General features: G+C 41.8%; 1 protein-coding gene across 3 annotated transcripts in view; it reads left to right on the forward strand.

The window, feature by feature from the left end:
• Nucleotides 1-7604: 7604 nt before the first annotated feature.
• The window catches only part of zbtb16a (zinc finger and BTB domain containing 16a), a 154557-nt gene continuing 138101 nt past the window's right edge, over nt 7605-24060 (forward strand). Inside the window, exons 1-2 of one of the 3 annotated variants that reach the window (XM_051402027.1) lie at nt 7605-7754; nt 11016-12342. In XM_051402027.1, the coding sequence (XP_051257987.1) occupies nt 11105-12342 (1238 nt within the window). In that variant the 5' untranslated portion in view covers nt 7605-7754; nt 11016-11104. Of the gene's footprint in view, nt 7755-8325; nt 8485-9661; nt 10391-11015; nt 12343-24060 lie in introns of those variants that run through there. The other 2 variants (XM_051402028.1, XM_051402029.1) reach the window with 2 other exon arrangements.

Consider the following 24060-nt stretch of genomic DNA (forward strand, 5'->3'; position numbering starts at 1 on the left):
ACTTTTAATAAACTTTTTCTTTTCTTTGTAAATGTTGTTAATGACATCTCTCTCGTGATTGGGCCAGCACGGCTCAGACTTGTAGAAATTGTGTACTAGAGAAAATGAGACACATTCTGTATCTGCGATTTTGATTTGCCATATCTTGTTGAAATTAAGTTGTACTGAGCCATCTCAAGCATCCGGTCGAAATATGTAAGACCCAAAAAAAAAATCCCCAGGAGGCAAGTTCAGGAAGTTTACAGCGGAAAAATCAATGTCGGAATGTGGTCTGTCGGCATGGTGAGTTTTCACTGGTAATCTCTTTTTTTTATGTTGTCAGTTGAATGATGTATAATGCATGCCACAGAAAAGTTTAAGACTTCGGACATCCATGGTGATTCTTGTAGAACTGTACACTTTACATGATCATTTTTTTTAATGTATTTATTTGAGTTTTACACACTACACATGCTCCTCTAAGTCACTGGGTACACTGCAGATGCACATTGTGGTGGAATGTATCTAAATACACTTACTGTACACAAGTACTGCACTAAAGTAAAACTTTGAGGTACTTGTACTTCTCTTGAGTATTTCAATATCCTGCCACTTTCTACCTCTACTTATATTATTGTAATATTGTAGATATGATTCTGACTTTACAAACATATAATAATCTTATAACATATCATGCATTGTATTGTTAAATAACTACAAAGCCTGACTAACCTTTCTTTGGTTTAAAACACACCATAAATACAGTATGTGGAATGCAATGGCATGCACAAGGATTATAATATTGAATGCATGAATTAGAGTTTGACCATTTTCAAGATTTAATGGCAGACACAAGTAGAAATATTGTGCTACCGAAGCTGTTGATAACATTTTGTGCCCAGAAATTCCAGGTATTCAGTCGTCCTCCCTTAACTTTATCTTGTCGTGTTTGAAAACCCTCTGAAACACTGGACACTAATACTCTTAAAGTGCTCCTTAAGGCCGTGTGACCCAGCTCAGTAGACATTCTCTAATCCGTGAACGGTTGTAAATGAAAAATCTTTTCTAATCTTTTGTAAATTAATTCAGCATTTGACAATAAAACATGTAGATAAGTTTTTCTTAGTCGGGGGGGAATAAATCTTTATATCAGATGTGTTATTTGGCCAATATGCATAGAGCCAGTATATCAACAAGCAAATACACTGGCCTAACCTCAGTGGGGATCATGACATGACATGTTTTATTGCTTTTTGAGGTGAAAAGTGCATTGTGCCTTTCAATGCAACAAACTCTACTGATAATTTATGGCCTTTTGACTTGAAAGATCCCCCCTCAGTAACAACCATCCTGTAAACACAACCAAGGTTCCCCATGTCGTAATGGTCTTTCATTGCTTAGTTAAGAAATGATTGCAGAGTCTTAGGTCAAGGTACTCTTCACCTGAAACTGACCATACAAACCCAGTTTGTTGGGCTGCCATTCTTTTACCATTCAAGACAAGAGGAGTATTGATCCAGAGGATTCTCTTAAGCGCTGTAGTTTGTCCTCTGAGGGTGCAGCTGAAGGCTTGGAATGGAGAAGTAAACAGGCACTTGGTAAATAAAACACCTAGGTCAACATAGCCATTCCACCCATTAACCTGAAGCAGGTTTGGCCAATCTGTGAGGTTACGCAGTGTGTGTATGGAAGTGGGCAAACCTGTAACTTGGTAAACAGAGAGGTCTTGGTCTTTCAGGGGTCAGAAAAGTTTGAGCCCAACTGGTTTGGTTGGATGAAATTCTGTGTTACATACATTTATTATCCGCTTTCTGTCTTCTAACCTAAACTTTATTTAGATTTTGTCGACTTTTTTTTTTTTTAACTCTTCCTAAAAAAAAGATCTTGTTAAACTTTATTACTTCCAACTGCTTGAACTATATTGTACCTTTTATTTGCAGCTATGTATTTGAGAGTCTGGGGGTTAAACTAAGATCCTCACTGTGTGGTTTTTGGCTTTACCCATGAGCACATGGCGAGCAAAAACTACTTCCCGACCAAATCCAGCAGAGGTCAGGGGTGAGGGTCAGGGGTTAGAGAGGCGTGGCCTCAGTGCCAGAGACGCCCCCAGGTTTACACAAGTGTAAAAAGAGTCCATTCAGTCTGGCTGCATGGGCAGAGTTTCACAATGGTCCACTGTGCGGGGCCTATACCCCCCCCCCCACAACACACACACACACACACACACACACACACACACACACACACTCACACCCGCATACACACACACACACACACACACACACACCTCCTCCAAGCGCCATGTCTACACAGGACACAGACAATGGGGGGTTTCTGGTCAGCAGAGCCACATACATGTTAACCTGAAATGCTTTCCTTCATTAGAACAGAAATGTCACCCAGATCTGCCTGTTTGAATACATTTCTGTTTGCAGTTTATGTGAGAATGCAAATCAACTTCTAACTTAACCTTTATTTATATAGCGCTTTGCACATTGTGCTTCACCTAGAAGAAGAATAAACAGCTATTAAAAAATGGTGAGGCAAAAGCAGCATGGTAATAATTTAGACAATGTATAAAATAAATGGTTCGAGGAGAACGTCATTAGAATTAACCCAGGCAAATAATAAACAACTTGCATTATTGTACTTTTTTACAAATCCCACAAAAGCACCAAAACTACCAATGCATTAGTCGGTCTTTATACCTGTCTGTGCCTATTCATTCCTAATGATGTAAACCTTTAAAATGGGTCACATAGTTTTATTTTTAATAAAGACTCAATCATTTCCTAACACCTCATTCCTTTTTAGGAAGAATTACGTGTTCTTTTTTTTTTTTTTGGTGCTCTAGTGAGTATTAACAACAGCAGAACGGCGTATGTGGGATCAACTGAAAATAAACTACAGTGCCTGTGCTCGTGAAAATGAACAAACACCCTGTGCAACACTGTGGCTCACTGATGGGTTTTCAATAGTTTTTTTTTTAAACAATGGAGTTCTGTGGCACACCATGTGACAGTACCTGTTACTAGGATAATTTCTTTTTCCTGATGACAATAAGAAAAAGATATTGGAATATTACCAGCGTTATCCTTAAAATAAATGTACATTTTGTATCAAATAATTAAATTATAAGACACATTTAGGTCACTTTTGCCAAGTCTGTATTGTTCATTCAACTTCTATGTAAGTTTAGTTTGATCATTCTGAGGTAGAAATCGGAGCTTATCACGTATCCACAGTATCCTATGACTGAGACAACAGCTAATTAACATAAAGGTGGGAGGGCACCAACAGATAAATGCAGTGATAAATTCAATTCATTCCTTTGTCATTACAACTTATTCTGCATATTCAAGGTTCTGTAGTTTTAATTGGAAGATAGATATAGACTTTATTTGGGCATTTCTTTATAGTTGATCTTTCTCCTCAGAAAAAAAAATAAAAGAATAAAGCTGTGGGAACACAATGGAAGCACACGCAGCGCGCTGTAGATAACCAACCTCTGAATCACACAGGAGCCCCCGTTGACTCAATGACAGTTAATGGTGCCATTTTCTAACCCCGGCTACTAACCAAAACTTCCTCCAGGCAGCCCATCTTTTTCTAACTCTTGGTATTATTTTAAAGTGCAGTGATGATCTGGTTTTTATAATTTAGCCCTCATCTTCCTTTCCTTCCGTAAAACGGTGGATTATTGCCAGATTAAGGGAGTGCCTTTTTCTTTATCCCTGGGTAAGCCTGCACAGCACGCAGCTCAAAGGTAATGAAGCACTCTGTGATCCGTGCCCGGATGAATCTAAAAATTCCCAGAGCACCACTGTATTTTAAAGGAAATGAGATTTCCCTGAAAGCCCCCTTCAAACCTATGCTTTCCATTTTGAAACAGCTATAAACTGTGTGACTACTCACAACCTGGTGCAAGAACCTAGACCTGTTGCTGTTTAAAAATGAAAATACATGTCAAAAATAAGACTTCTATTGTATATAAGTTTGCATTGTTGTAGTCTTGATAGAAAACTTGAAATGGCAAACAATTATCTAAGCTGCTTAGAAACTAAATCTAACATTATTTATTTTCTAGAATGGATTACATTGCCCACTAATGGAATTGAGCTTTTACTGATTTTCCATTTGGCACCAATACATTTGGTTTTGTCAGAGTTAACAAAATACAGTTTTTTTGTGATTAGACTAGATTTGATGAAACTTTAATGATTTTAATGTATAGCAAATACATTATTTAGGATTGGATTGTATAAGTAATAAATAACCACTATTTATTACTTATACAATGTGCAAAACCAACATCAAACTTACCAGCATGACTGCAGTGGAAAGTGGCATTAGCAGGTCTCAGTATGCTTCAAAGGAACAAGGTCATATGTCGTCCAATCATGCAAAAGTGTTTATACCTGCTCAGAATGGCCACACTCAATGTAAAAAGCCTGCCCTCCTGCCCTCGTTGTCTTCATCCCGATCTCTCTCCGAGAATTCAGTGTCTTTTGTGCGTCTTTGTAGTCTCAACGTGATAAATCATACAAATGAACCTTGTCTCTATGAAGACATTCATGGTGTCGCATCTGGTTGTACGTACAGGAAGTGGTGCAAGTAGATGTGTGAAGAATGAAAGAGAGCTTCAGAAAAGTGGAGCCAGACAATCAGTTCTTTAAAAGCATACTGGAGCCTTAATAGTCCAACTTTTGGTGCCTGATGGTGACTGCTGCAGGTACTTATGCTCTGGGAATGTCTTCTGTTGTATGTCTTCAATCAGGATTTATAGAAGAACCACAGTCTAAAAGACCTTTTAGAAGGCAGCTCTAATGAAGAATACTGCCATATACATCTATTGTTATTAGTAAATATTAATGTTTCCTCCTCAGCAGACCGCCACAGACCCGAGCGTGCTGCTGACTGACTGAGCATGCTGAGTGATCTGTTGCAGACGCTGGGCGTCCCCAGCCTCCCTCAGATAGTCTACTCTGACCTGACTCGTCCTTCGCTTCCATTTTATCAGCCTCAGTCAGTGAAGTGTTGACGTGAGGAACGAAGGTGACTAAACTCATCACCCTGGGTGATGAGGCCCTCCCAGACTCTTGGTCTTGCTGTGTTACAAACGGTTCTTCTTGCACCACCTGGCAGAGCCCCACCTGGCACCCCACCTTGTTAGTTTTCCCCAGTCAGTCAGTGGGTAATATATTCTACTTTGTATTTCTCGTCTGGCTTTTTTAATACAAGGCTTGCTAAAAACCAAAACTGTCAACCTGCTGGTGGCACTATATAAAGAGTCAGGGGATCAACAAAATCTTTAAGATACATTGTCTCCAAACCAGAAATGATGCGGCAATCCATCAAAAAGATGCTGAGATATTTCACTAGATAACTGAAAACTTTGCCCTGCTGGTGGCGTTAAGTAAACGATCAGAGGAGCAGAAATGTACAAGTGAACAACAAAGATATTAAGTAGACACACTGTGCTCACATTCTCCTCTTCCTCCTGCGGCTTCAGCCGCTTTTAAATCAAACAGACAAAAATAAGCACTTAAATGTGGGGCAATTTGTATTTGTGAATTAAGGAACTCAGAGTAAGAGCTTACAACGACCACTTTTCAATTTTCAATGACTAAAATATATCCATTGGTAAACAATAGCATCCAGTCAGTGATCATCATTAAGTCAAAAGCATCAGTCAAGTTTAACTTCAGAGGAGCTCTAAAGTATGCTCTTACTATAAAAGACTCCAAGAGTTATATCAGTAGAAGATAATGAGGTGTGCCATCCACTGCATCTCTGGTTATTAGTCCCCATATTGATCACAAAGGATGTATTTTTAATATAGCAAAGAACTGCCACTTGTTCCGAGTGCAGTTTCTTCTCTTTTGTGGTTTTTTATTCTGCAACAGACTCCAGAAAATTACCTTTTTGAGAAAATCTAATTTCAAGACTCAATAACAGTCTATAAACTTTGGATTTTTCCATGTGTTTTTACTTGAAACACATTACAAGCCACTTGGCCAAAATTGTGTTATCGTGTAAGCTCTGTCTTTCAGTTACATTAAAAGCATGTTAATACATTTAATTGTGCCGTGTGCAACACTGTTGGATGGCGCTCACTCTCTTTGAACATAAGAGCTGACCACGTCATCATTTGGCCTGTGGATGGGGTCCCTGTCTGTCACATGACCATTGCTCAGCTCTGACGTCTTCCTGTGGACAGTCCATGCCAGGTGAAACAGCCAGGTCTCTTACAGTTAAAGGAAAAAATAAGTAATCGGATTACAATTAGCTCTTGTAAAAACTGGGATTATTATCAGAATTACAATTTTAAAACACATTTTAAACTAAAGAGCAATGTACTTCCATGCACATGTGCAGTGGGCACACATTACAACACTACACCGGTCTTACAACACCACTCTGGTTTCTCAAGTGAAACCATTTTAATCTTACAGTTCATTATCATGGCCTCTTGTGAAAAAAAGAGTGGAAATGTCACCATTATTTTGTCTCTACAGCAGAAAAAGGGGAACAACATCACAGTACAGTACAAGGTCTGTCTTCCTGCTGTGCAAATGGTAGACTACAGCTTTTTCTGTAAAAATACACTGAGCAAAGGAACATTTCTGAAGCTAAAAACCTTTTCCCCATTTTCTCTTCTACAGTTACATTGTTCTGTTGTCCTATAGAATATGTAAAAGTCATCTTACTGCTCTTTTCTCTTTTCTTTATTTGCATAGTTGGTGTTGAGGTCATCCAAAAGTAGCACAAAGTAATCAAGTAACTTTAATATTGTAATACTTGGATTACATTCCTTCATTAGTAATGGTATTGGATTACATTGCTAACCACTTTATATAACCTGTTGTTTCCTTATGTTTCAGGGTTTTACACTTCTTTACTATGGTCATATTTATTCATAATAACAGTATTGTATTGAGCATGAAATTGTTTTAATATTTAAATAAAATATAGAAAGAAGCAGAACAGAGGGACTAATACAGTTGGAGAATACAACACATATAACACACAGGTCCTCCACTAAATCACTCCCAACTGCTTTTTAATACAGTAAACTTTGAAAATGAACATGCCAGATTCTAACCTGTTGAGATGTGTGCAAGCTTGTTTATACACAGTTTCAGACTTGTGATAGTAATACGGCCTCAATTAAATTTTTGCCTGATTTTTTTAAATCTGCTTTTTGATAATAAAATGATTTGATAAATAACAGAGTGAATCTGTGGTGGTGGAGGATGTCTTCCCCAGCTCTCCTCTTGCATCCGCTGCTCTGTGCTCTGCTGCCTCTTAAACATAAGCATCATTTCAGTGAATGGATTAAAGATTGTTGAGAGGGGGGGGGCTTCAGGGGTATCCATACTTGACTTTTCTTACAGGGGCCGCCAAACCACGAAGTGTGCCCCTGTGTGCAGCTTGAGAACAACTGTAGGCTGTATGTGCATTCAAACAGCTGCAGGGAGGGCAGTGTCGCTCACCTTTCACTGCCATACTGTAACACAGCCGTTTGACATGAGACAGCCCCCTAGGTGTCTCACTTTCTTAGTGTTTGTATGGGCTGGAGCGCAGCGCCGGCTGCCCGCCTGCCTGCTGCTCGTCTGGCTGACTGGCTGCGTTGACGTCAGCGCCGTGTTGATTTGCTAAGGCGAGAGAAGAAAGGAGTTAGTGCGTGTTGAGAGAGCGGGTACTGCGAACTGCCTTACTATGCTGTAGCCCCACTCCCCCTACACTATACGGAATCAAAACGTGCAACTTAGGTGAGTACCGATCCGGGCTAAACGCAGCTGCAGTTTCCCGGCGACAAGTGCCAGACCCGCTGCTCTGCATGCGTCTGCCACTGTCTTCTCTGTGTACTTTCATTCACCATGTGGATGTTTTGATGCATTTATAGCGCTGTGGATCGTTCTGCGTGTCCCCGTTCAACCTCATGCTGAAGTTAACTGGAGCCTAAACGCGACTTTGGCACGCAAGTTGGATCCGCGCACCGGAGTGCCGGATGAAAACAAGTGTTTACCTGATTGCGCTGCAAGGTGTTGAAGTTTGCATTAACGCACGGTAGTGTATTGTAGACATGTTAAGGTTGACGTAACCCCCCCCTCCTCCTCTCTCTCTCTCTCGGTCTGGTTTAGTATGCTGGGGATCGCAGCCAGAGGACGTGAGGTCTGGCTGTTTCACCGGGAGCCAGACAACATATGACGCCCGGCTCCATGTGACTTTACTGGAGAAATCGCGTTTGCTCGTTTTGATGGAAATTATGCAATTTTTAGACAGCGACACTGTTGCCCGTCCTTGTGTCTCCGGGCGCACCACTGTGGCTCATTTAGCCGTGATGACATCATGATGAGGACTGGGGACACTGGTCTTTAATCTCGAAACAAGCCCAGAACCAGTCAGTGTACAGTCAGACCGCAATTGATTGACAGGCAGCGAGATGTTTGATTGGTCACCAATAATCGGCTTGCAGTAGCACGCGCGGCGGGCTGTGAGGTGGGGAACAGATGCAATGGCAAATTGATTTGTTATCGAGACTGTCTCATCTCTCTCTCTCCCCGCTTTCACTCCTTTTTCCCCCTCTTTATCCTCCAGGCATCGCTCTCCGGATCCAACCTCCTCCTCGTTAACTGCGAACAGGCAGTATTTGAGTGTTTCACCCTGCCTCAAACAAAGTCCACCTGTGCGTGGATCAGAGCAGGGCTGGCGTGGATCGGCCACACATTCTGGCAGCTGTCTGTCTCGTGTGTACTTTTCCAGCACGCTCAGTGTCTCCTGATTGTCCCCTCAGAGACGCCGTGCCGTTGTGCTTTCTCCACATTTGCGTGTGTCAGTGCGGCTCATGGTGTGGAATATTGAACGCTGTTTATTCTTGTTGTGGCTGGGTCGCCAAGGCGCGCTACGGCAGACAGCTCGTGATCACATTGATTATGCTGCCTTTCTGTGAAGTCGGCCTAATGTGGTTATTGTCAGCAGGTCTACATTGTCGTCCGGCGAGGGAAAAACCTCCCCTGGCTTAATGTACTTAATGTAGTGTGCGCTGTTTTGCATAATGCATAACGCGCTGTATAATTTGTCTGCTGCGGCTGGCCAATATTAAAACGCTGTCTAGACGCGCGTAGCTCTGTCCTTTTTATTAATAGAGAGCCAGCAGACGCGATAAAGTCCCCAAACAGCAACTTTACATTGTGTCCCGGTGAAGCCACAGCTTGGTGGATAGCCCACGGAGCGCGTCAGGCATTGATCGTATACGGGGCCATAAATCGCAGCTATTGGCACAGGCCTACCTGTAATAAAGATAATGTCGGGGTTTTAGGCATGACCTCTGTTGACTGAGAGGCTGGGCTCAGTTAGACGAGAACCTGTGGTTTCATTATTACCTATCCTTTATCGATTTTTATCAGTGTGGTGGGGGAAAAAAACCCAAACTGTCCCAAAAACCGGCGAGACTATTTCTATTTATTTCCATGATCCTCCCCGCAAACAATAGCTGCCAGCATCTTTCACCTCCTGCATATTCTCATCCAGGCTTCTGTGATTGTAGGTTTTTGAGTGATCTTGAAAATAGTTTCTTTTCCCTTGTAAACTCGTCGTCTAAGGCTGATGATATTTCTTCTTTTTTCCGTGTGTGTGTGTGTGTGTGTGTGTGTGTGTGTGTGTGTGTGTGTGTGTGTTTTGTTCTCAGGCAGGGAAGGAAAAGAAGTGCTCACAAACTTCTCTTTTTATTCTCTATTTAAAAAAAAAAGAAAAATCAATATGAAGCTCTTTGGAAATGAAATAGAGGAGTCTGAAAATGAAAAAGAAGTTTGTGGAAATTGAGTGAACATTTTCTAAACAGGAAAATGATGAACAGAAGCGAATGAGCTGACAGAATTTGTCATTATAAACCTCATATATTGAATAGAGTGAGTAGATAAAAATTGGACATCAATGAGCTCATCCAGGATGTGGGTCAATGGAGGCACTTAGCTGGTCGCCATTCATCCATTCATTCATTCATTCATTTAGAGTATATACAGTGGCAAGACTGTTTATTTAATTGTAATAATGACGAGAGCATTGTTTCAGTGTAGGTCACAATAATTTGTGTGCAGGAGACAGTCATTCATTTAAAGTACACGCAGTGGTGAGACTATTTAATTGAATCCTCGCTCCATTATTTTTGTGTAGGTCAAAGTATGCAGTAGATATGAGGTGGAGCAACATGTTGCCCTGTTAACTTGGATAATCGAGTTAACAGCAGCCACAGAGATAATCATTCATTTGGATATTCGACAACAGTGACTAAGAGCAGAGCAGGGTGTTTGGTGCTGCAGCGTTGTGTGCTTTCGCCTCGTCCTGCTTTCCTTTCCATCCATTTCTGGCCGCTGCTCTCTGCTCCCGTCTGTGATGGGAATACTGAGTAAGATGCTATTTAATTTCAGAAAGGCTGTTGACGGTCTTTGTGCGCCGAGCAGCAGTGAAAAAAAACCACAATTCACACTTGTTTAACTGTGTGTACATGCCCACCAAATAGCCAAATGAAGACATCTTTTTAACATAACATATGTTGGACTGATTGGTATGCAGGGTGAGCTTGTTGGACGGCTCACAAATTGTCTCCCTTCAGAAATCTACAGTCAATACTCTCCGCTGATTTTAAGAACAATGGCTCTGCACAGAGTGTTTACCATCCCTGCTGGATATTTGCAATTTGAAACTCCACTGACTTCACATTTACTAAATAAATGTATAGGTTTAATAAATGTATTGACAAATTAATTACATTTTTATTTTCAAAATGTAATGATGAATGTGGTCTATTCCCTTTTGTGAACAGTAACAACTTGGGATTTATTTGTATGCGTTTGGTAAATTTCTTTTTTTTTTTTAAAAGGCCACTCATTCATTCCATTTTGAGAAAAAGGAGAATTTGGATTTGTTAGGTTTGAAAATGTAAAGACAAGAGTATTTGTTCTTGCTGTTGCTGTTGCGTCAGAATTTACCAGGACTGATTTTTTTTTTCCCCATTCTGTTTCTCCATGCAGGTTTCGTCTTGTTTACAAAGATAGCTAAAAACACTGCTGAGCGGGGAAGGCGAGCCTCATGAGTCGGCCTCGTGGATTGCATCGACATAATGGATTTAACTAAAATGGGTATGATCCAGCTCCAGAACCCCAACCACCCCACTGCCCTGCTGCAGAAGGCCAACCAGATGCGTCTGGCCGGGACTCTGTGTGACGTGGTCATTATGGTAGACAGCCAGGAGTTCCACGCTCACCGGACTGTGCTAGCCTGCACAAGCAAAATGTTTGAGATCCTCTTCCATCGCAGCAGCCAGCATTACACCCTGGACTTTCTTTCACCAAAGACTTTTCAGCAGATTTTGGAGTATGCTTACACTGCCACACTCCAGGCCAAGGTGGAGGACTTAGACGACCTTCTGTATGCAGCAGAGATCCTAGAGATTGAATACTTGGAAGAGCAATGCCTCAAGATCCTGGAAACCATCCAGTCCTCAGATGAGAATGATGTGGAGGTCAATGCTAATGATGGCAGCACAGAGGAGGATGATGAGCGCAAAGGTCACAATGGAGCCAAGAACTCCAAAAAGCATTCCATGGAGAGTCCCTATCTGTCAGGTACCCAGCAAGTCTCCATCATGGCTGGCATGGTGGACCAGAGTCCCTCGGTCTCCACCTCCTTCGGTGTCTCCACCCTGAGTCCCACCAAAACTGCTGTGGACAGCCTGATGAGCATCGGCCAGTCTCTGCTCCAGCAGGGCTTTGGGGGCGAACAACTTGTCCACGGCAACTCCCACCACCTGATGACAGAGATCAAGACTGAAATGATGCAAGTGGACATGGGTGGCAACGGCCATGAGAGCCCTCCCAACATGGAGTCCAGTGCCTCCAGCAATGGTGAGCGAAGTGGGGAGGACAGGAACCGAGATGGTCCAGGAACACCAACCAGGAGCAGCGTAATCACCAGTGCCCGAGAGCTACATTACGTCCGCGACGAAGGCATGGGCGACCCACAAGCTGAAGTCAGCCAGATGGGGCTGGAAGCAATGGCCGGGATGACGGAGAAACATCTGGCCTCGCTGTACTCCCTACCCGTCAATCACAAATCAGATGCCATCATGTCCATGCCGGTATCCATGGCCTCCGCTCTCCCCATGTCCCCGGCCCTGGCTATGTCTATGGACTTCAGTGCCTACGGGGGACTCCTGCCTCAGAGCTTCATCCAGAGAGAATTCTTCAGCAAGCTCGGGGAGCTGGCAGTGGGCATGAAACCAGATGGCAGGAACCAGCATGAACGTTGCAATGTTTGTGGTGCAGAACTACCAGATAACGAAGCTGTGGAGCAGCACAGGTAAGCCACGTTTTCTTTCGAGTAGCTGCTTGCTAATTGTTGTGGCCTTTAAAATTTATGGTGTTTTTCAGCCTTTAAGCACTTGTTTTTTTTTTCAATAAATCTCATTTTAATGGTTTATGCAAGATTACCTAGGCACAATGTGCAACAGAAAGTTCAAATCTAAAGTAATCAGGTATCAGACCATCTTACTAATAATACATATTAGTTACTGTATTTCTATGGATAATAGTGACCTTCCCAGGTGTAGGTCACCTGGTTTTCCCAAAGGAATGAAGAAGTATAAGGCTTGGTTCATTGAGAATAAAGGAAATTAGAAATTTCTAATACCACTCATTCTGTGTGTCGGACAACTATAAAATAATCCGTCCACACATCTGTAATATATGTGTAGGTGTTGTCCTCTGACGGACACAAACCTTAGTTCTGTGTGGCTCTGGCCCAGACTTCCCACTCGTTCAATAATGCCAAGCCTGCCCAGATGACTGCCGGAGCAGTGCTGTCGTAACATTGTCTAAGACCATTAGTCACATCTTACAAGATGTGGGCGGCAGCTATCACACACACTTACCAAAGTGGTCGCCCCTCATCCCAGACCCGACTCACCTCCCCTTTCCAATAACTGCACAAGGGGGGCCCTTATTAGCTTGATAATTGGAGTAGACGGTCAGCCCAGGAAATGAGTACTGAACCTGGGCTCTGAGACAGGGAGGTAGTTTTAGGACAGGGGAGTGGCAGTAAACCAGCACTATTTCAATCAGTGTATATAAATAAATCCTCAGGCCTGGAAACTTCCCTCACTGCTGAAACTCACCTGTAGACATTTTCAAAACTGCATTTTCATTTCATTCTGCATCTGTCAACGTTTTATCAGCACAGTCAGAGTAGAAGCACCTTGTGGAGTGGCATCATTTCTTTGTGGAATTTGTACAGTCAGAGTGTTTTTGTGATTTATGACTTGGGGCCTTTTCTTACTTGAAGGCCACCTTCTCACCCTGCAATGTTTGCTTAAATCAATAGGAATGCACAGTAGTGGTTAAAGTTCACTTGAGGATTTGAACCCCATCACCCATCCCCTCATGCTTGACCCAGTATCTTGCTATGCATGTGTAAGAGCTGGGCTGATTGGCTGGGTCCAATCTCCTCCATTTTTTAAACTATGTCTCAATGTTGTCTTCAGAAAATACTGAATATTACAGAATGTCTTTTTCCCCTGTAGAGAAGTGTCCTTGTTTTCAGCCTTATACTATGTTATTGAGCAGTGTTTTTTATTTGGATGAAGTCAGTTACTTTGTAGTTTTGTGGTTTTGGCAGTTGCTTCTTAACGGGTACAAATGTGTGTGGGTTCATGACGAGTGCTCATTATTCATTTAATGAAAGGGGAATTTCTGCATGGACTGACACTATGTGTCTTTAAAAAACCCCAGCAACTGTAGAAGTGATTTTTGAGCCACTTAATATCCGTTCTTCCTAAGCAGGCTTTAACAGCAGCTTTAAAATACCCTATAGTTTCTGCGTAAAATGCATCAATGTGTAGTATCACTGCGATAAAGGACAGGCTGCACTAGTCTCTGTCTTGAGAAAAGTCTGGCGTGTGAAATGGTTGCCTGTGTTTCAAGAGGAATTTCATCAATTCGCTCAAGCTGGGAAATCTTGTATCAAAGGAGATTTCCAAACCGTTTCATGCATTGATCTTCCCGCTTCGCCCCATAGCATACTAATGGGTTAATTTAGACTGGTTGATACACCGACACGACACTGTTTAATATTGTAAGCGCTGTCCTGACAGCCTCCTGAAGTGTAGAAATCAAACATTGCATCATCCGCTGTCTGCTTTGCCGTCCGCACATGAAAGGTCTGCTGTGCTACCCTGAGATGCTTGATAATTCAGACGCTCCTCGTGTCCTCACAAATTCCAATGTGGGTCATTTGATAGCATATCAAGTCTCTTTTTTTCCCCAGCATACAGCCTTGTCAAACTGCCTGATTCTTTTGATGTGAATACAAGATGTTTTATTTCAGACGAGCGGAGTCGTGTTCCCTCTGACTAATTACACATCATTTCCCCCACAGCCACTGTGTCAGGGTCATCGCTGCCTCTGCAACAAACACATAAAAAAGTTGGCAGAGTTCACTTGGTGCAGGCAGGTCAAGTCAAACATGAGTGTAATTGTTTCCAGATGTGGCACAGGTCGTTGGTGTGAGGTGTCTGTATGTTAAAATGAATGCACCAGAAAGTACCCACTTCCTGTATAAATTTAGTCTCTGTTCCCTTTCATTCCTCTGTGCCCTGGATTATATCATAAAAAACACCCCACCCAGACTCAATACATCGTGTATTGCCTCCACAAGTGGTGTGTGGGGAGTCACCTATGGGATAAGGAAATATATGGCAACAATAAGATGTGTAAGCACAAGAGTCATTGAACATCTGATCAGATTACTTATTCTTTAATCCCATAACTCCCCACCAAATCAGTTTTTATTTTCTAATTTTAGACTCCTTTATTAAGGTTAAGCTCTTGTATGGTTACTTTTGTTCAGACAACTTGTAATATTAGTGACCTTGGGCTTCTTAAAAGTAAGGTATGTTACGGTACCCTAACCGTAACCCTAGGTATCAAAGACGTATTGTATCTGGTATCAGTACTGTATTGACACTAAACATTTCCAGCGACAGGCAGCCCTATCTCGAATTCACCTTCTAAAGAAAAAATGTATGAAGCTAAAAGAAGGGCCACATTTTATAGGTGCCATAGAGGGTTCTGTCGACTCAATCCCCATCTGACCACAACAACTCCCCCCCCCGCTGCCACCTCTCCTCCAGCAGTTCACCCCACCACCTCCCCACTGACAAGCCCTAGATTTATTTCTTAAAGGAAGCCCAGGGTGAGTGTTGTTACTGCTTCAGGGAGACAGGATTACAGCAATATTTTAGTAACCCTTGCACTGAGAAAATAATCAACACAGGAAGGGCCTGAGTGATTATTGGGAAAATAAATGCATGATGCAGGGAGCTAATTCTGCAGTGGCGGGGGGAAAGAAGAAAAAAAACCCTCCACTGCTTGGTATTCCAAACACAGCATCCAATTCACGGGAACTAGCCTTGGGTTTATCTCTTTCACTTAATCGTCCATTCTCATGCAAATGACTGACCCTCGCTGTAATGTACATCACATAAGTGAAAAAAGAGCCTATTTTAAAGGAGCGCTTTTCCAGCATATAGCCGTTAAACATTACTGATAACCATCAATGCTTTAACTCTGTCTTTTCATAATACAGTCTGGGTTTTTTTTGAAGGGGGGAAGAGGGGTTGCATGAATGAGACAAGTCAATGAATTCCTTCCTCTCCTCTGTGTTTTTGCTCATGTTATTTTTATTATTGGTGGAAATATTGGGGTTTGGCAGGGGTGGGAGGGGTGGAAATAATCACCCCTGCGTTAACCTCCGCACGCGCACACACTCATGTGTTCATTACTTTTTATACACATTCCCCTCAGCAGCAGCAGCAGCCAGCGCTCACTCTTCCGTTTCCTCTCCCTTTGTGGCAAAGGGGTGCGGAGGGCGCTCTAATACCCCGGGCCCCAGGTGTTTAAACAGTGGGCCCAAGGCCCTTATCTGTGCATATCAGAGTGGGACAGATAACCCTTGGCACTCCTCCTCAGTAAACCAAGAGCAGATTGAGTGCAGATAGCGGCCCGTAACGTTTGTTGCAGGTGATAACGATGTATGCACACACACATATACTCTGTACGTTGAGGTGAGGCCAGTGGAAGGTATGCAAGTTGTTTCCCCAGACACTTGTGTGATTTGGCCACTATCAACCATTAACCACTGCTTTTTACTATACATTCACACCATGAGCAACTGAGTAGTTGGGGTCAAGTAGCCACCATGATTGCTGGTTGTGTTGTGCCGACAAAAATCGGCTTGAGAAAGTCTGTACTTGCATAAGATTCCATTGAAAAATTCCAACTTATCTCTTGGAAAGGCAAACTTTATCTAATCTTAAACATCACTTCTATGTGTTGCAATGATGAGAATCATCTCTCCACTAATAAGATACTTAATGAAGCAAAGTTTGCAGTAAAACTTTCTTAAAGCTTGACAGGCGTCTCAACCACTCTCAACCAGCTGTGTTAGTTTCCACTTTCTCATCCCGACTGATGCATCTGATAGCAACTTTTATGATCAACTTGCAGCAACTTTTCAATTTCTTCTTTCTCCCTTTACCCTTAATGTTGTCATATATAGCCCCGACCTCTGTCTGAAAGGTGCACATACAGCAAGCACTGTTGTGGCAAATGTGTTCTCTCCGTGTTCGAGTGGCCACAAGGGTCCAATTGGGTCTGTGTGATTTCCGTCAGAGTGTTGACCGAAATGTATGACTGCGCAGACAACACATGGGATAGAAAATCGAAATGTTGTTTTTGTGTTGAGGTTACATTTGGATTTCCAGTGCTTGTGTGGGGAATGAATCCATGGACTGACACCCAGTGTGGTATGTGCAGAATCACGTGTGCGTCCATTGCTGTCTGCTTCCTGCTGATTTTGGAGTATATCGGAGCTCTTCAGAAAGCATTTCTCTGTAAAGGAAGAAAGAACTTTGCTAGCAGTTTGGAAGAATTATAGATAATAGTGTTTTTGAAGTAGGTAGTCAGATGTTTGCTTAAGTGTCTCAGTCTTGCTCTCTGAATACAGTATATCGCCTTTGGTCTGAAATAAAAATAACCTAAACTAAAACCAAAGCAACTTCAAGCGATGATTCGAACCTGTAAAACTGTGCAAGCATTCTCCTGCTTCCCGAAAGAAGCCCGGCAACAAAGCATCCATTACATGGCAGTGGATTACCCTCTATTTGAAATCACTCAGTGAGCTAAGTCTCCCCGGCTTGCACTCAGAGGTACAGTACATGTTGGTGTAATAATCCAATAGCACAAAAAGCCTCACTCAACGAAAACACCTCTCCAAGAAATACCTCAACCACAGACAACAGCAGAAGGCTTATTCAAGTCTGGCTGCCACCTCGTCTCTCTTTTTATCCCCACACAGGTGCTTTTTTGCCCTTATTGGAGGTGCGGTGTTTGTTTATGCCCCTGAGGAGCTGGCGCTTTGACCGGGCCCACGGTGATAGCCGCAGCCGAGGCAGCTGCTGGCTGAGGCCCAATTATAGACAGGCTTTAAAAGGCTCTGGTTGAACCGTAAAGATTTACACCGCCATCGCTCTGATCTCAGATCTGGGCTCTGTCCTCACTGTCAGGATAGGGAGATGTATCGATTAAAGACTTAACACAGGGGGCTACATCATGTGGAATGGACTACACACACACACACACACACACACAGCAAGCACAAACCCGAGTACAGATCAAGCGCTTTATTGTCGTGGACTCTTGCACTGTCGTCAGATGGCGAGTCATCATCTTACATCTGGTGAAGCTGCTTTTTTTTTTGGAGGAATCGAGATGTTTTTTTGGAAAGGGAGGGAGGAGGGAAAACCAGAAGGGCAACACCACGTGAAAGTGGGGGCAGTCTAAAATCTAGACAGTGGCTATGGCAATGGAGGGAGGCGATCTAATCAGCCTGCTGATTAGATCGCCTCCCTCCCTGAGATAAGAGTGGAGGGAGGTGCTTGTGCAATAAAAGTTAGCAGCTTGACTCGGTGCGACCAGCTGCCTCTGTGTGGCTAACAGTGCTCGGCAGACGTGGCCTTTGCTGATGCGGTCTGGCAGGGGCTGCTATGAAACGAACACACTGAGGCCCCTATCTTTTGTCCCTGTGGGGGCCTTGTGGTCTGGAGGGAGGGATAAGGATAACATACTGTAGCCTACTGGAAGTTGGCCTTGTGTGTGTCCATGTGAGCGTGTGGGGTTTTTTTTTGTTTTGTTTGTTGTGTGGGGATGTGGGGGGGGGGCTCAAGGGGAGTACTAATTACAGCCAGTTATCAGGTGACATGCAAATGTGCTATCGGCCTTAACTTCCTGATGTGTATCTCTACTCCCAGAAGCTGCTGTGAGTGTTGGCCGGGGAAGAGGTTGTGCCAGAGTTTCTCTGTATATGCACAGTGAGTGAATTTCAGCAGGGAGAATGCTGTAATAGTTTTTTGTAAACCCTTATTAGAGTCAGCAGACCCTCTTTCCAGCCTTTTTACTGTATTAAGGTGCATGCATCATTGTCAACTTTCCCATTAAAAAAAGAAAAAGTCAATAGAATTAGAATGATCTGGCCTTAAAGGTGAGTGGGTTTTAGTTCTAGTTCATAGAGCCCTGCCTCTGTTCTCCCGGTCCTGAACGCTCAGGGTTCTAATCCCATCGATATCCCATTAGCATCCCCTCTCTGGGTCCCCGCCACATGAAAGAAGATGTGTCGGTTCCCCCTCTCTGATTCTATTGCTCTGGCAGACCGTAGGGAGGACGGCCACAATGAGCAAATGTGCTAGAGCCAAAGGGCCAACCCAAGTGTGCTCACAAATGTCCTGTGAGTGTGTGTGTGTGTGTGTGTGTGTGTGTGTGTGTGTGAAAAAGCTGCCACCACCACCTCAGAGGCCCCCTAGCCTCCCTGGGAAGTATCAAACCAGAGCCCTCCGCGGGCTTCCAGCGAGAGAGCTTCTAATTAGCCTCTTTGTTGCCACTTGAATGGTTTGCCAGAGATTGGCAAGGGGCCCCAATGGAGTGATACCAGCACGCTAAGAAGCTGGTCATAAAAATTACCCCCCATTCTCTCCACCATCACCTGTCACAAAGGAGCTCTCAGGTAGGAAACTGAGGCCAGAGCGGCACCGTGTTAGTGTTAAATCCAACCCTTCAGAGCCCAAAGGAGCTATGTTTGCTCAACAGGTAACCACCAGGTTAGTGCTAGCTAGCTAGCCGCTAACAACTTTGTCTCAGCAAAAGATAAATGAACAATAAAATCAAACAGCCATTATTATGTACGATCTGAAGGTGTCATTGCCAGTGTTGGGCAAGTTATTTTTAAAAAGTAATTAGTTACAGTTACTAGTTACTTCTTCCAAAAAGTAACTAAATTAGTTACTCAGTTACAAATTATAAAAGTAACTAGTTACTTCAGAAAGTAACTATTGCGTTACTTTCAAGTACATTTTTAAATGCTCAAATGTGACCCCACCTCCACCCCTCTTTAACGGAACTTAAAATACATGTGCATGTTCAATTATTTATGATAAATCTGAATATTATAATGAAATGGACACTTAATACAATCCATTATTAACAGAAACAATGTACACAAATCTAAACTATTTTAATGTTGCTGTGGGACAAAGTGAGACTAGCCTCCAATCAAATGCCATGTATGTAGATATTATGTTTATATAGTGGATCCATACAAATAACACAATAGATGTTTTGGAACTTTTGATATTTATTGCCCCTCAACAGGCCACAACTGGGCAAAATTCAATTATGGCTATACCAAAAATGAATACCAAATATATACACTCTTTGTAGTGCAAATAAAACAAAAAAACTTCAGACAATTGGTAGATATGCTGTACTTCAAGTATTTTCTTCCTCGAAAAAGTAGAACAGTGTAACAATATGAAGTGCTTTCAATCTAACTGAAAAGTACAATGTATAGCAAAACTAAGGAATCCAAATATAAACAGGTAATACATAAGAAATAAAAAATACATCTCCATAAAAATAAATCTCTTTCTCTGGCCATTGACAATCTCACTTCAAGAGGCTGCAGCCAGCCAACAAATACATCTAAATTAAATGATGCTCTTAAAGCAATGTACCAAAAATGTATTCAAACAATATATACACTCTTTTTAGTGCAAATGTAATAAGATGCAACACAACTCGCCATACCTGTCTCTGGTTGACTGACTCGCTTGTGTTGTTCGTTGTGTGTCCGACTATGCGTGCTTTCGAACACCTGCCCAACTCTACCTCTGATTGGCTTACCATGAAATTTTACTCAACCTCAGCCAATCGTCAGCATTTATGCGCTTGTCTTGTGCACTGCCCATTAACCAAGGAAGAACAGTAAAAAAAACGTCTTTGCCTCTCAGCTCAGAGATCTAGTTGGTCTGATTTAAAAAAAAAAAAAAAAACAGCTTCAATTATAGTAATGCGCCGGCAGTAACGGTAACGGCGTTATTAAGATGGGAAGAGTAATCAATTAGATTACTCGTTACTGAAAAAAGTAACACCGTTAGTAACGCCGTAATTTATAATGCTGTTATTCCCATCACTGGTCATTACTGCTGTTGAACTGCTATAAGAAAGCAACTTGAGAGACAATAACATGCAAAATTTAGTTAGCAAGAAGTGACTAGTGTTCACGAGCATTTTGGTTATACATTTGGTAAAATGGGCCATATTTCATTGAGTGGAAATACAGTGAAAGAGATTGGCAGTACTTATGTAGTCGCTTTATGGAGAAGGACAAACAATAGTGCAATTATTAGAGTGAGGCAGGCCCTATGACACATTCATAGCTTTTAAAACATCACCTTGCTGAAAAATGAAACCCTGTCAACTCAATTAGGATTTTTTATATAAAAGCAGGAGTAACCATGATTTTGCCTAAATATACTCAAATAAATAACTTAAATCAAATTAAAACTTAAAATAACGAGGGTTGTTAATCGATAAAAATACAGATTTTTATTAATGTTAGGATTATCGGCTTTTACTAGGTAGCCAATTGTTTGGTTTTGGTATGATACATACGACAACAAGTTATTTTCATTATTGATTCATCCGTCCTTCATTTTCTTAATTAATGGACTAGTTGTTTGGTGTATAAAATGGTGTATAAAAAGATATTCAGTTTATTGTTTATTTAAAATAATTGCTCAAAACATTCAACTAATTCTCAAAATAGTTGGCAATTCATTCAATAGTTGACAACTAACTGATGAATCGACTAATCACTGCCGCTCTATAAGAGTTAATGAGTGAGAACACGTTGACTTATACATTGAACATGTGAACACTTTTCTTAATATGGCACAGTTTACAATTATTTAAAAACATCAAAATTACTAATAATACTATTTTATGCTACTTGGCAACTAGCTACTTAGCATGATTAATTAGTAGTAATTAATTATTTGATCATTTGAGTGATTTTCAATTTATTGACTGTCACCTGAAAATGCAACATCTAACCTGGCAATGTGAAGTTAGTTACCTCAGTTTGATTGGCTCCGACCTATGAGGATACGATCCTTCCCTGTTGCTGGAAGGAGCAGTCCACAAATTTGTGCTATATTTGACTATAACACAAAATATTAGTATGTTAATAATTCAAAGACATTACTCCTTCACAGGTTAGTCAACAAGATCAGTTTAGTTGCGGCGAAATGTAGGTTTAATGGGTTCTCAAACTATGATACGTGTACTTCTGGTGGTACACAAGCTAGTTATTGAAAAATTAAATAAATCAATTCAACAGAAAATAGTATCAGAATATACCGCATTTTGAATGAAAATATGAATATGAGATTGATAAAAGGTTCTTTTATGATGATGTTTTGAATTTCATGTCACATTTAATTTCAATATCAACCTGCTACGCACACGCATACATCCATGACTGGTTACGATCTAAAATGCGATGGCGAGATAGTGAGCTGAGGTAAAACGAATGATTAGAAACACTGCAATCGTGGCGCCAAAGACGAAGTACTGGGAAGCAAAGTGTAGACCATCAGTACCCATTTTCCACCAAATTAACTAAATAATCTTATTAGGAATAAACCTGTCTGACAAACCTGTTTGAGAAACATTGGGTTAGCATACAAAGAAATAAAAATTTTATTACCAAAGATCAACGTCGTTGCATACCACAAATCAGCCTATCTGCCTGTCAGCCTGTTCAAAATGCTTTCAGATCTATAATTGTGGCATCTGACATGCTGCTTGGTGAGCGTTGTGGCAGGAGTGCAATGAATGTCAAGGCGACTTGGAGCTTTAGCGCCGACCGACACGTTTTAAGCTCCGCTGTAATCCAGGAGGGATCAGTTGGGTAAATCATGGCATAAAGCTTAAAACCATAATTGATTTATGTATTTGCTGACCGAAGACGCCCAGAGAGATTACCAGAGGGAGAGAGCTGATGATGGATAGGCCGGCCCCCTCATGCAGGCCGCATGCGAGGTGGGGGTTGAATTCAATTGAAGGGAGATTTGTCTGCTTGAGTAGCAAGAATGTCTGAAAACAGAGTCGCAGAATAAATGCATGTATCATTATAGGTGTGTGTACAAAATCAGGACAGTGTATTTCTGTGTTTCACCAGTATTATATATTTTAATTGTTTTAAAATTGTATTGATCAAAATTTGTATCGCAGCTCATTTTTAGGAGTGAAAAGGCAGTATTGACCAGTGCTGTAAAGAATCAGTCTGCATTTGTTGCATCCATTGTGTAACCTCATGAATTTCTATTTCTATCTCCGAAAGTGCTGCCAAAATGTTAATTCAAGCTCAGTTTCTGTGATTAAAGTCCTAGAAAATGTGTTTTTTTTTTTAAGTCTTGAGTATATCTATATACAACATTAAATAATATAGAGGGATAAAATAAGCAACATTCAAAGTACATGACTTCACCTTTTTCCAGCTGAGCCCAGGGCAGTAGCCAGAATGTTTCAAATATGTTTAAAATGTCACATTTCATCAGTGTACTGTAACTGTTCAGTTATATTTTCTGTACAGTTTCTCTACACACAGTCTAGTGCCAGGTTTGTTATTCTAGTGGAGAATACTAAGTTATTTAATTTTTGATTTAATTTACTTACTACCCATCATGTTTAAAATGTGTCAATTGTAGATCCTTTCAGTGGTAGCCGGCAAGAGTGTTTTATATAGAGATGAAAAGATGATATCTCTATTTGTACAAATGTTTAACATAAGATCAGACTCATACGTCACAGTGACCACTGACTGGAGGATGTCACATTATGGCATTATCAGTCCAACCCTAATTGACATCATCATTTCCAGTTTGCCACTGATGAGCTCCTTGATAGTGAGCGTCATTTAATTGGTCAGATGGTTTTCCTGCCATAATCAGCTCAATGAATTTCTCTCCGGACACATTATGAATCCTCTCTTTCTTGTTTACTGCACGGCTGTCAGGCGTCTCCAAGGTCTCTCTTGACCGCTTCCAGATTGTTTTGTGTTTGTCTGTTTGTCCCTGGGCCCCGAAAGGCGAGAGTGGGATAGTAAAAGAAGAAGGGGGAAAAAAAGCCATTCCATTTCCTGGACTGATCACTGAAGCGGGTGGCTCTGACATGTCATGACTCAAACAGCATCATTTCTGCCACTCCTGTCTCGCCGCTGACCTTACAAATGATGCTGTAGGCTCCCGCCATATGCCATTAAGCATGGTGTAAAACAGGATGGGGTTTTATCCCCCCTCATACGTGCTGCAGCACCCAGACACCGTCTGCAGTTTTCCCTCCCTGCTCTCACCTTTTCGGAAAAGAAAAGCAGATTACGGCAGCAGTTTTCTCTCTGATGGTTTTGTCCATTTACTGTCTTTTTTCGCCTCTTCCTTCCCTGCTTGTGTTTTATTGCCTCCTGTGAGTGTTGGTCTGAGGCGAGGAGCTGGAGCTTCCCTAACAGGTGTTTGGGTGCTTATCGCCCACGTCTGTGCCCTTATCTCTGGCCCTCAGCTTCCTGCATCCTCTCTCTTGCATGCCTCAGAGTGGGGATATATTTCACTTAGCCTCTGACCCGAAACCTTCT

This window comes from Dicentrarchus labrax, unplaced genomic scaffold (assembly GCF_905237075.1).
Source record: "Dicentrarchus labrax unplaced genomic scaffold, dlabrax2021, whole genome shotgun sequence".
In the NCBI taxonomy this organism is placed as follows: domain Eukaryota; kingdom Metazoa; phylum Chordata; class Actinopteri; family Moronidae; genus Dicentrarchus; species Dicentrarchus labrax.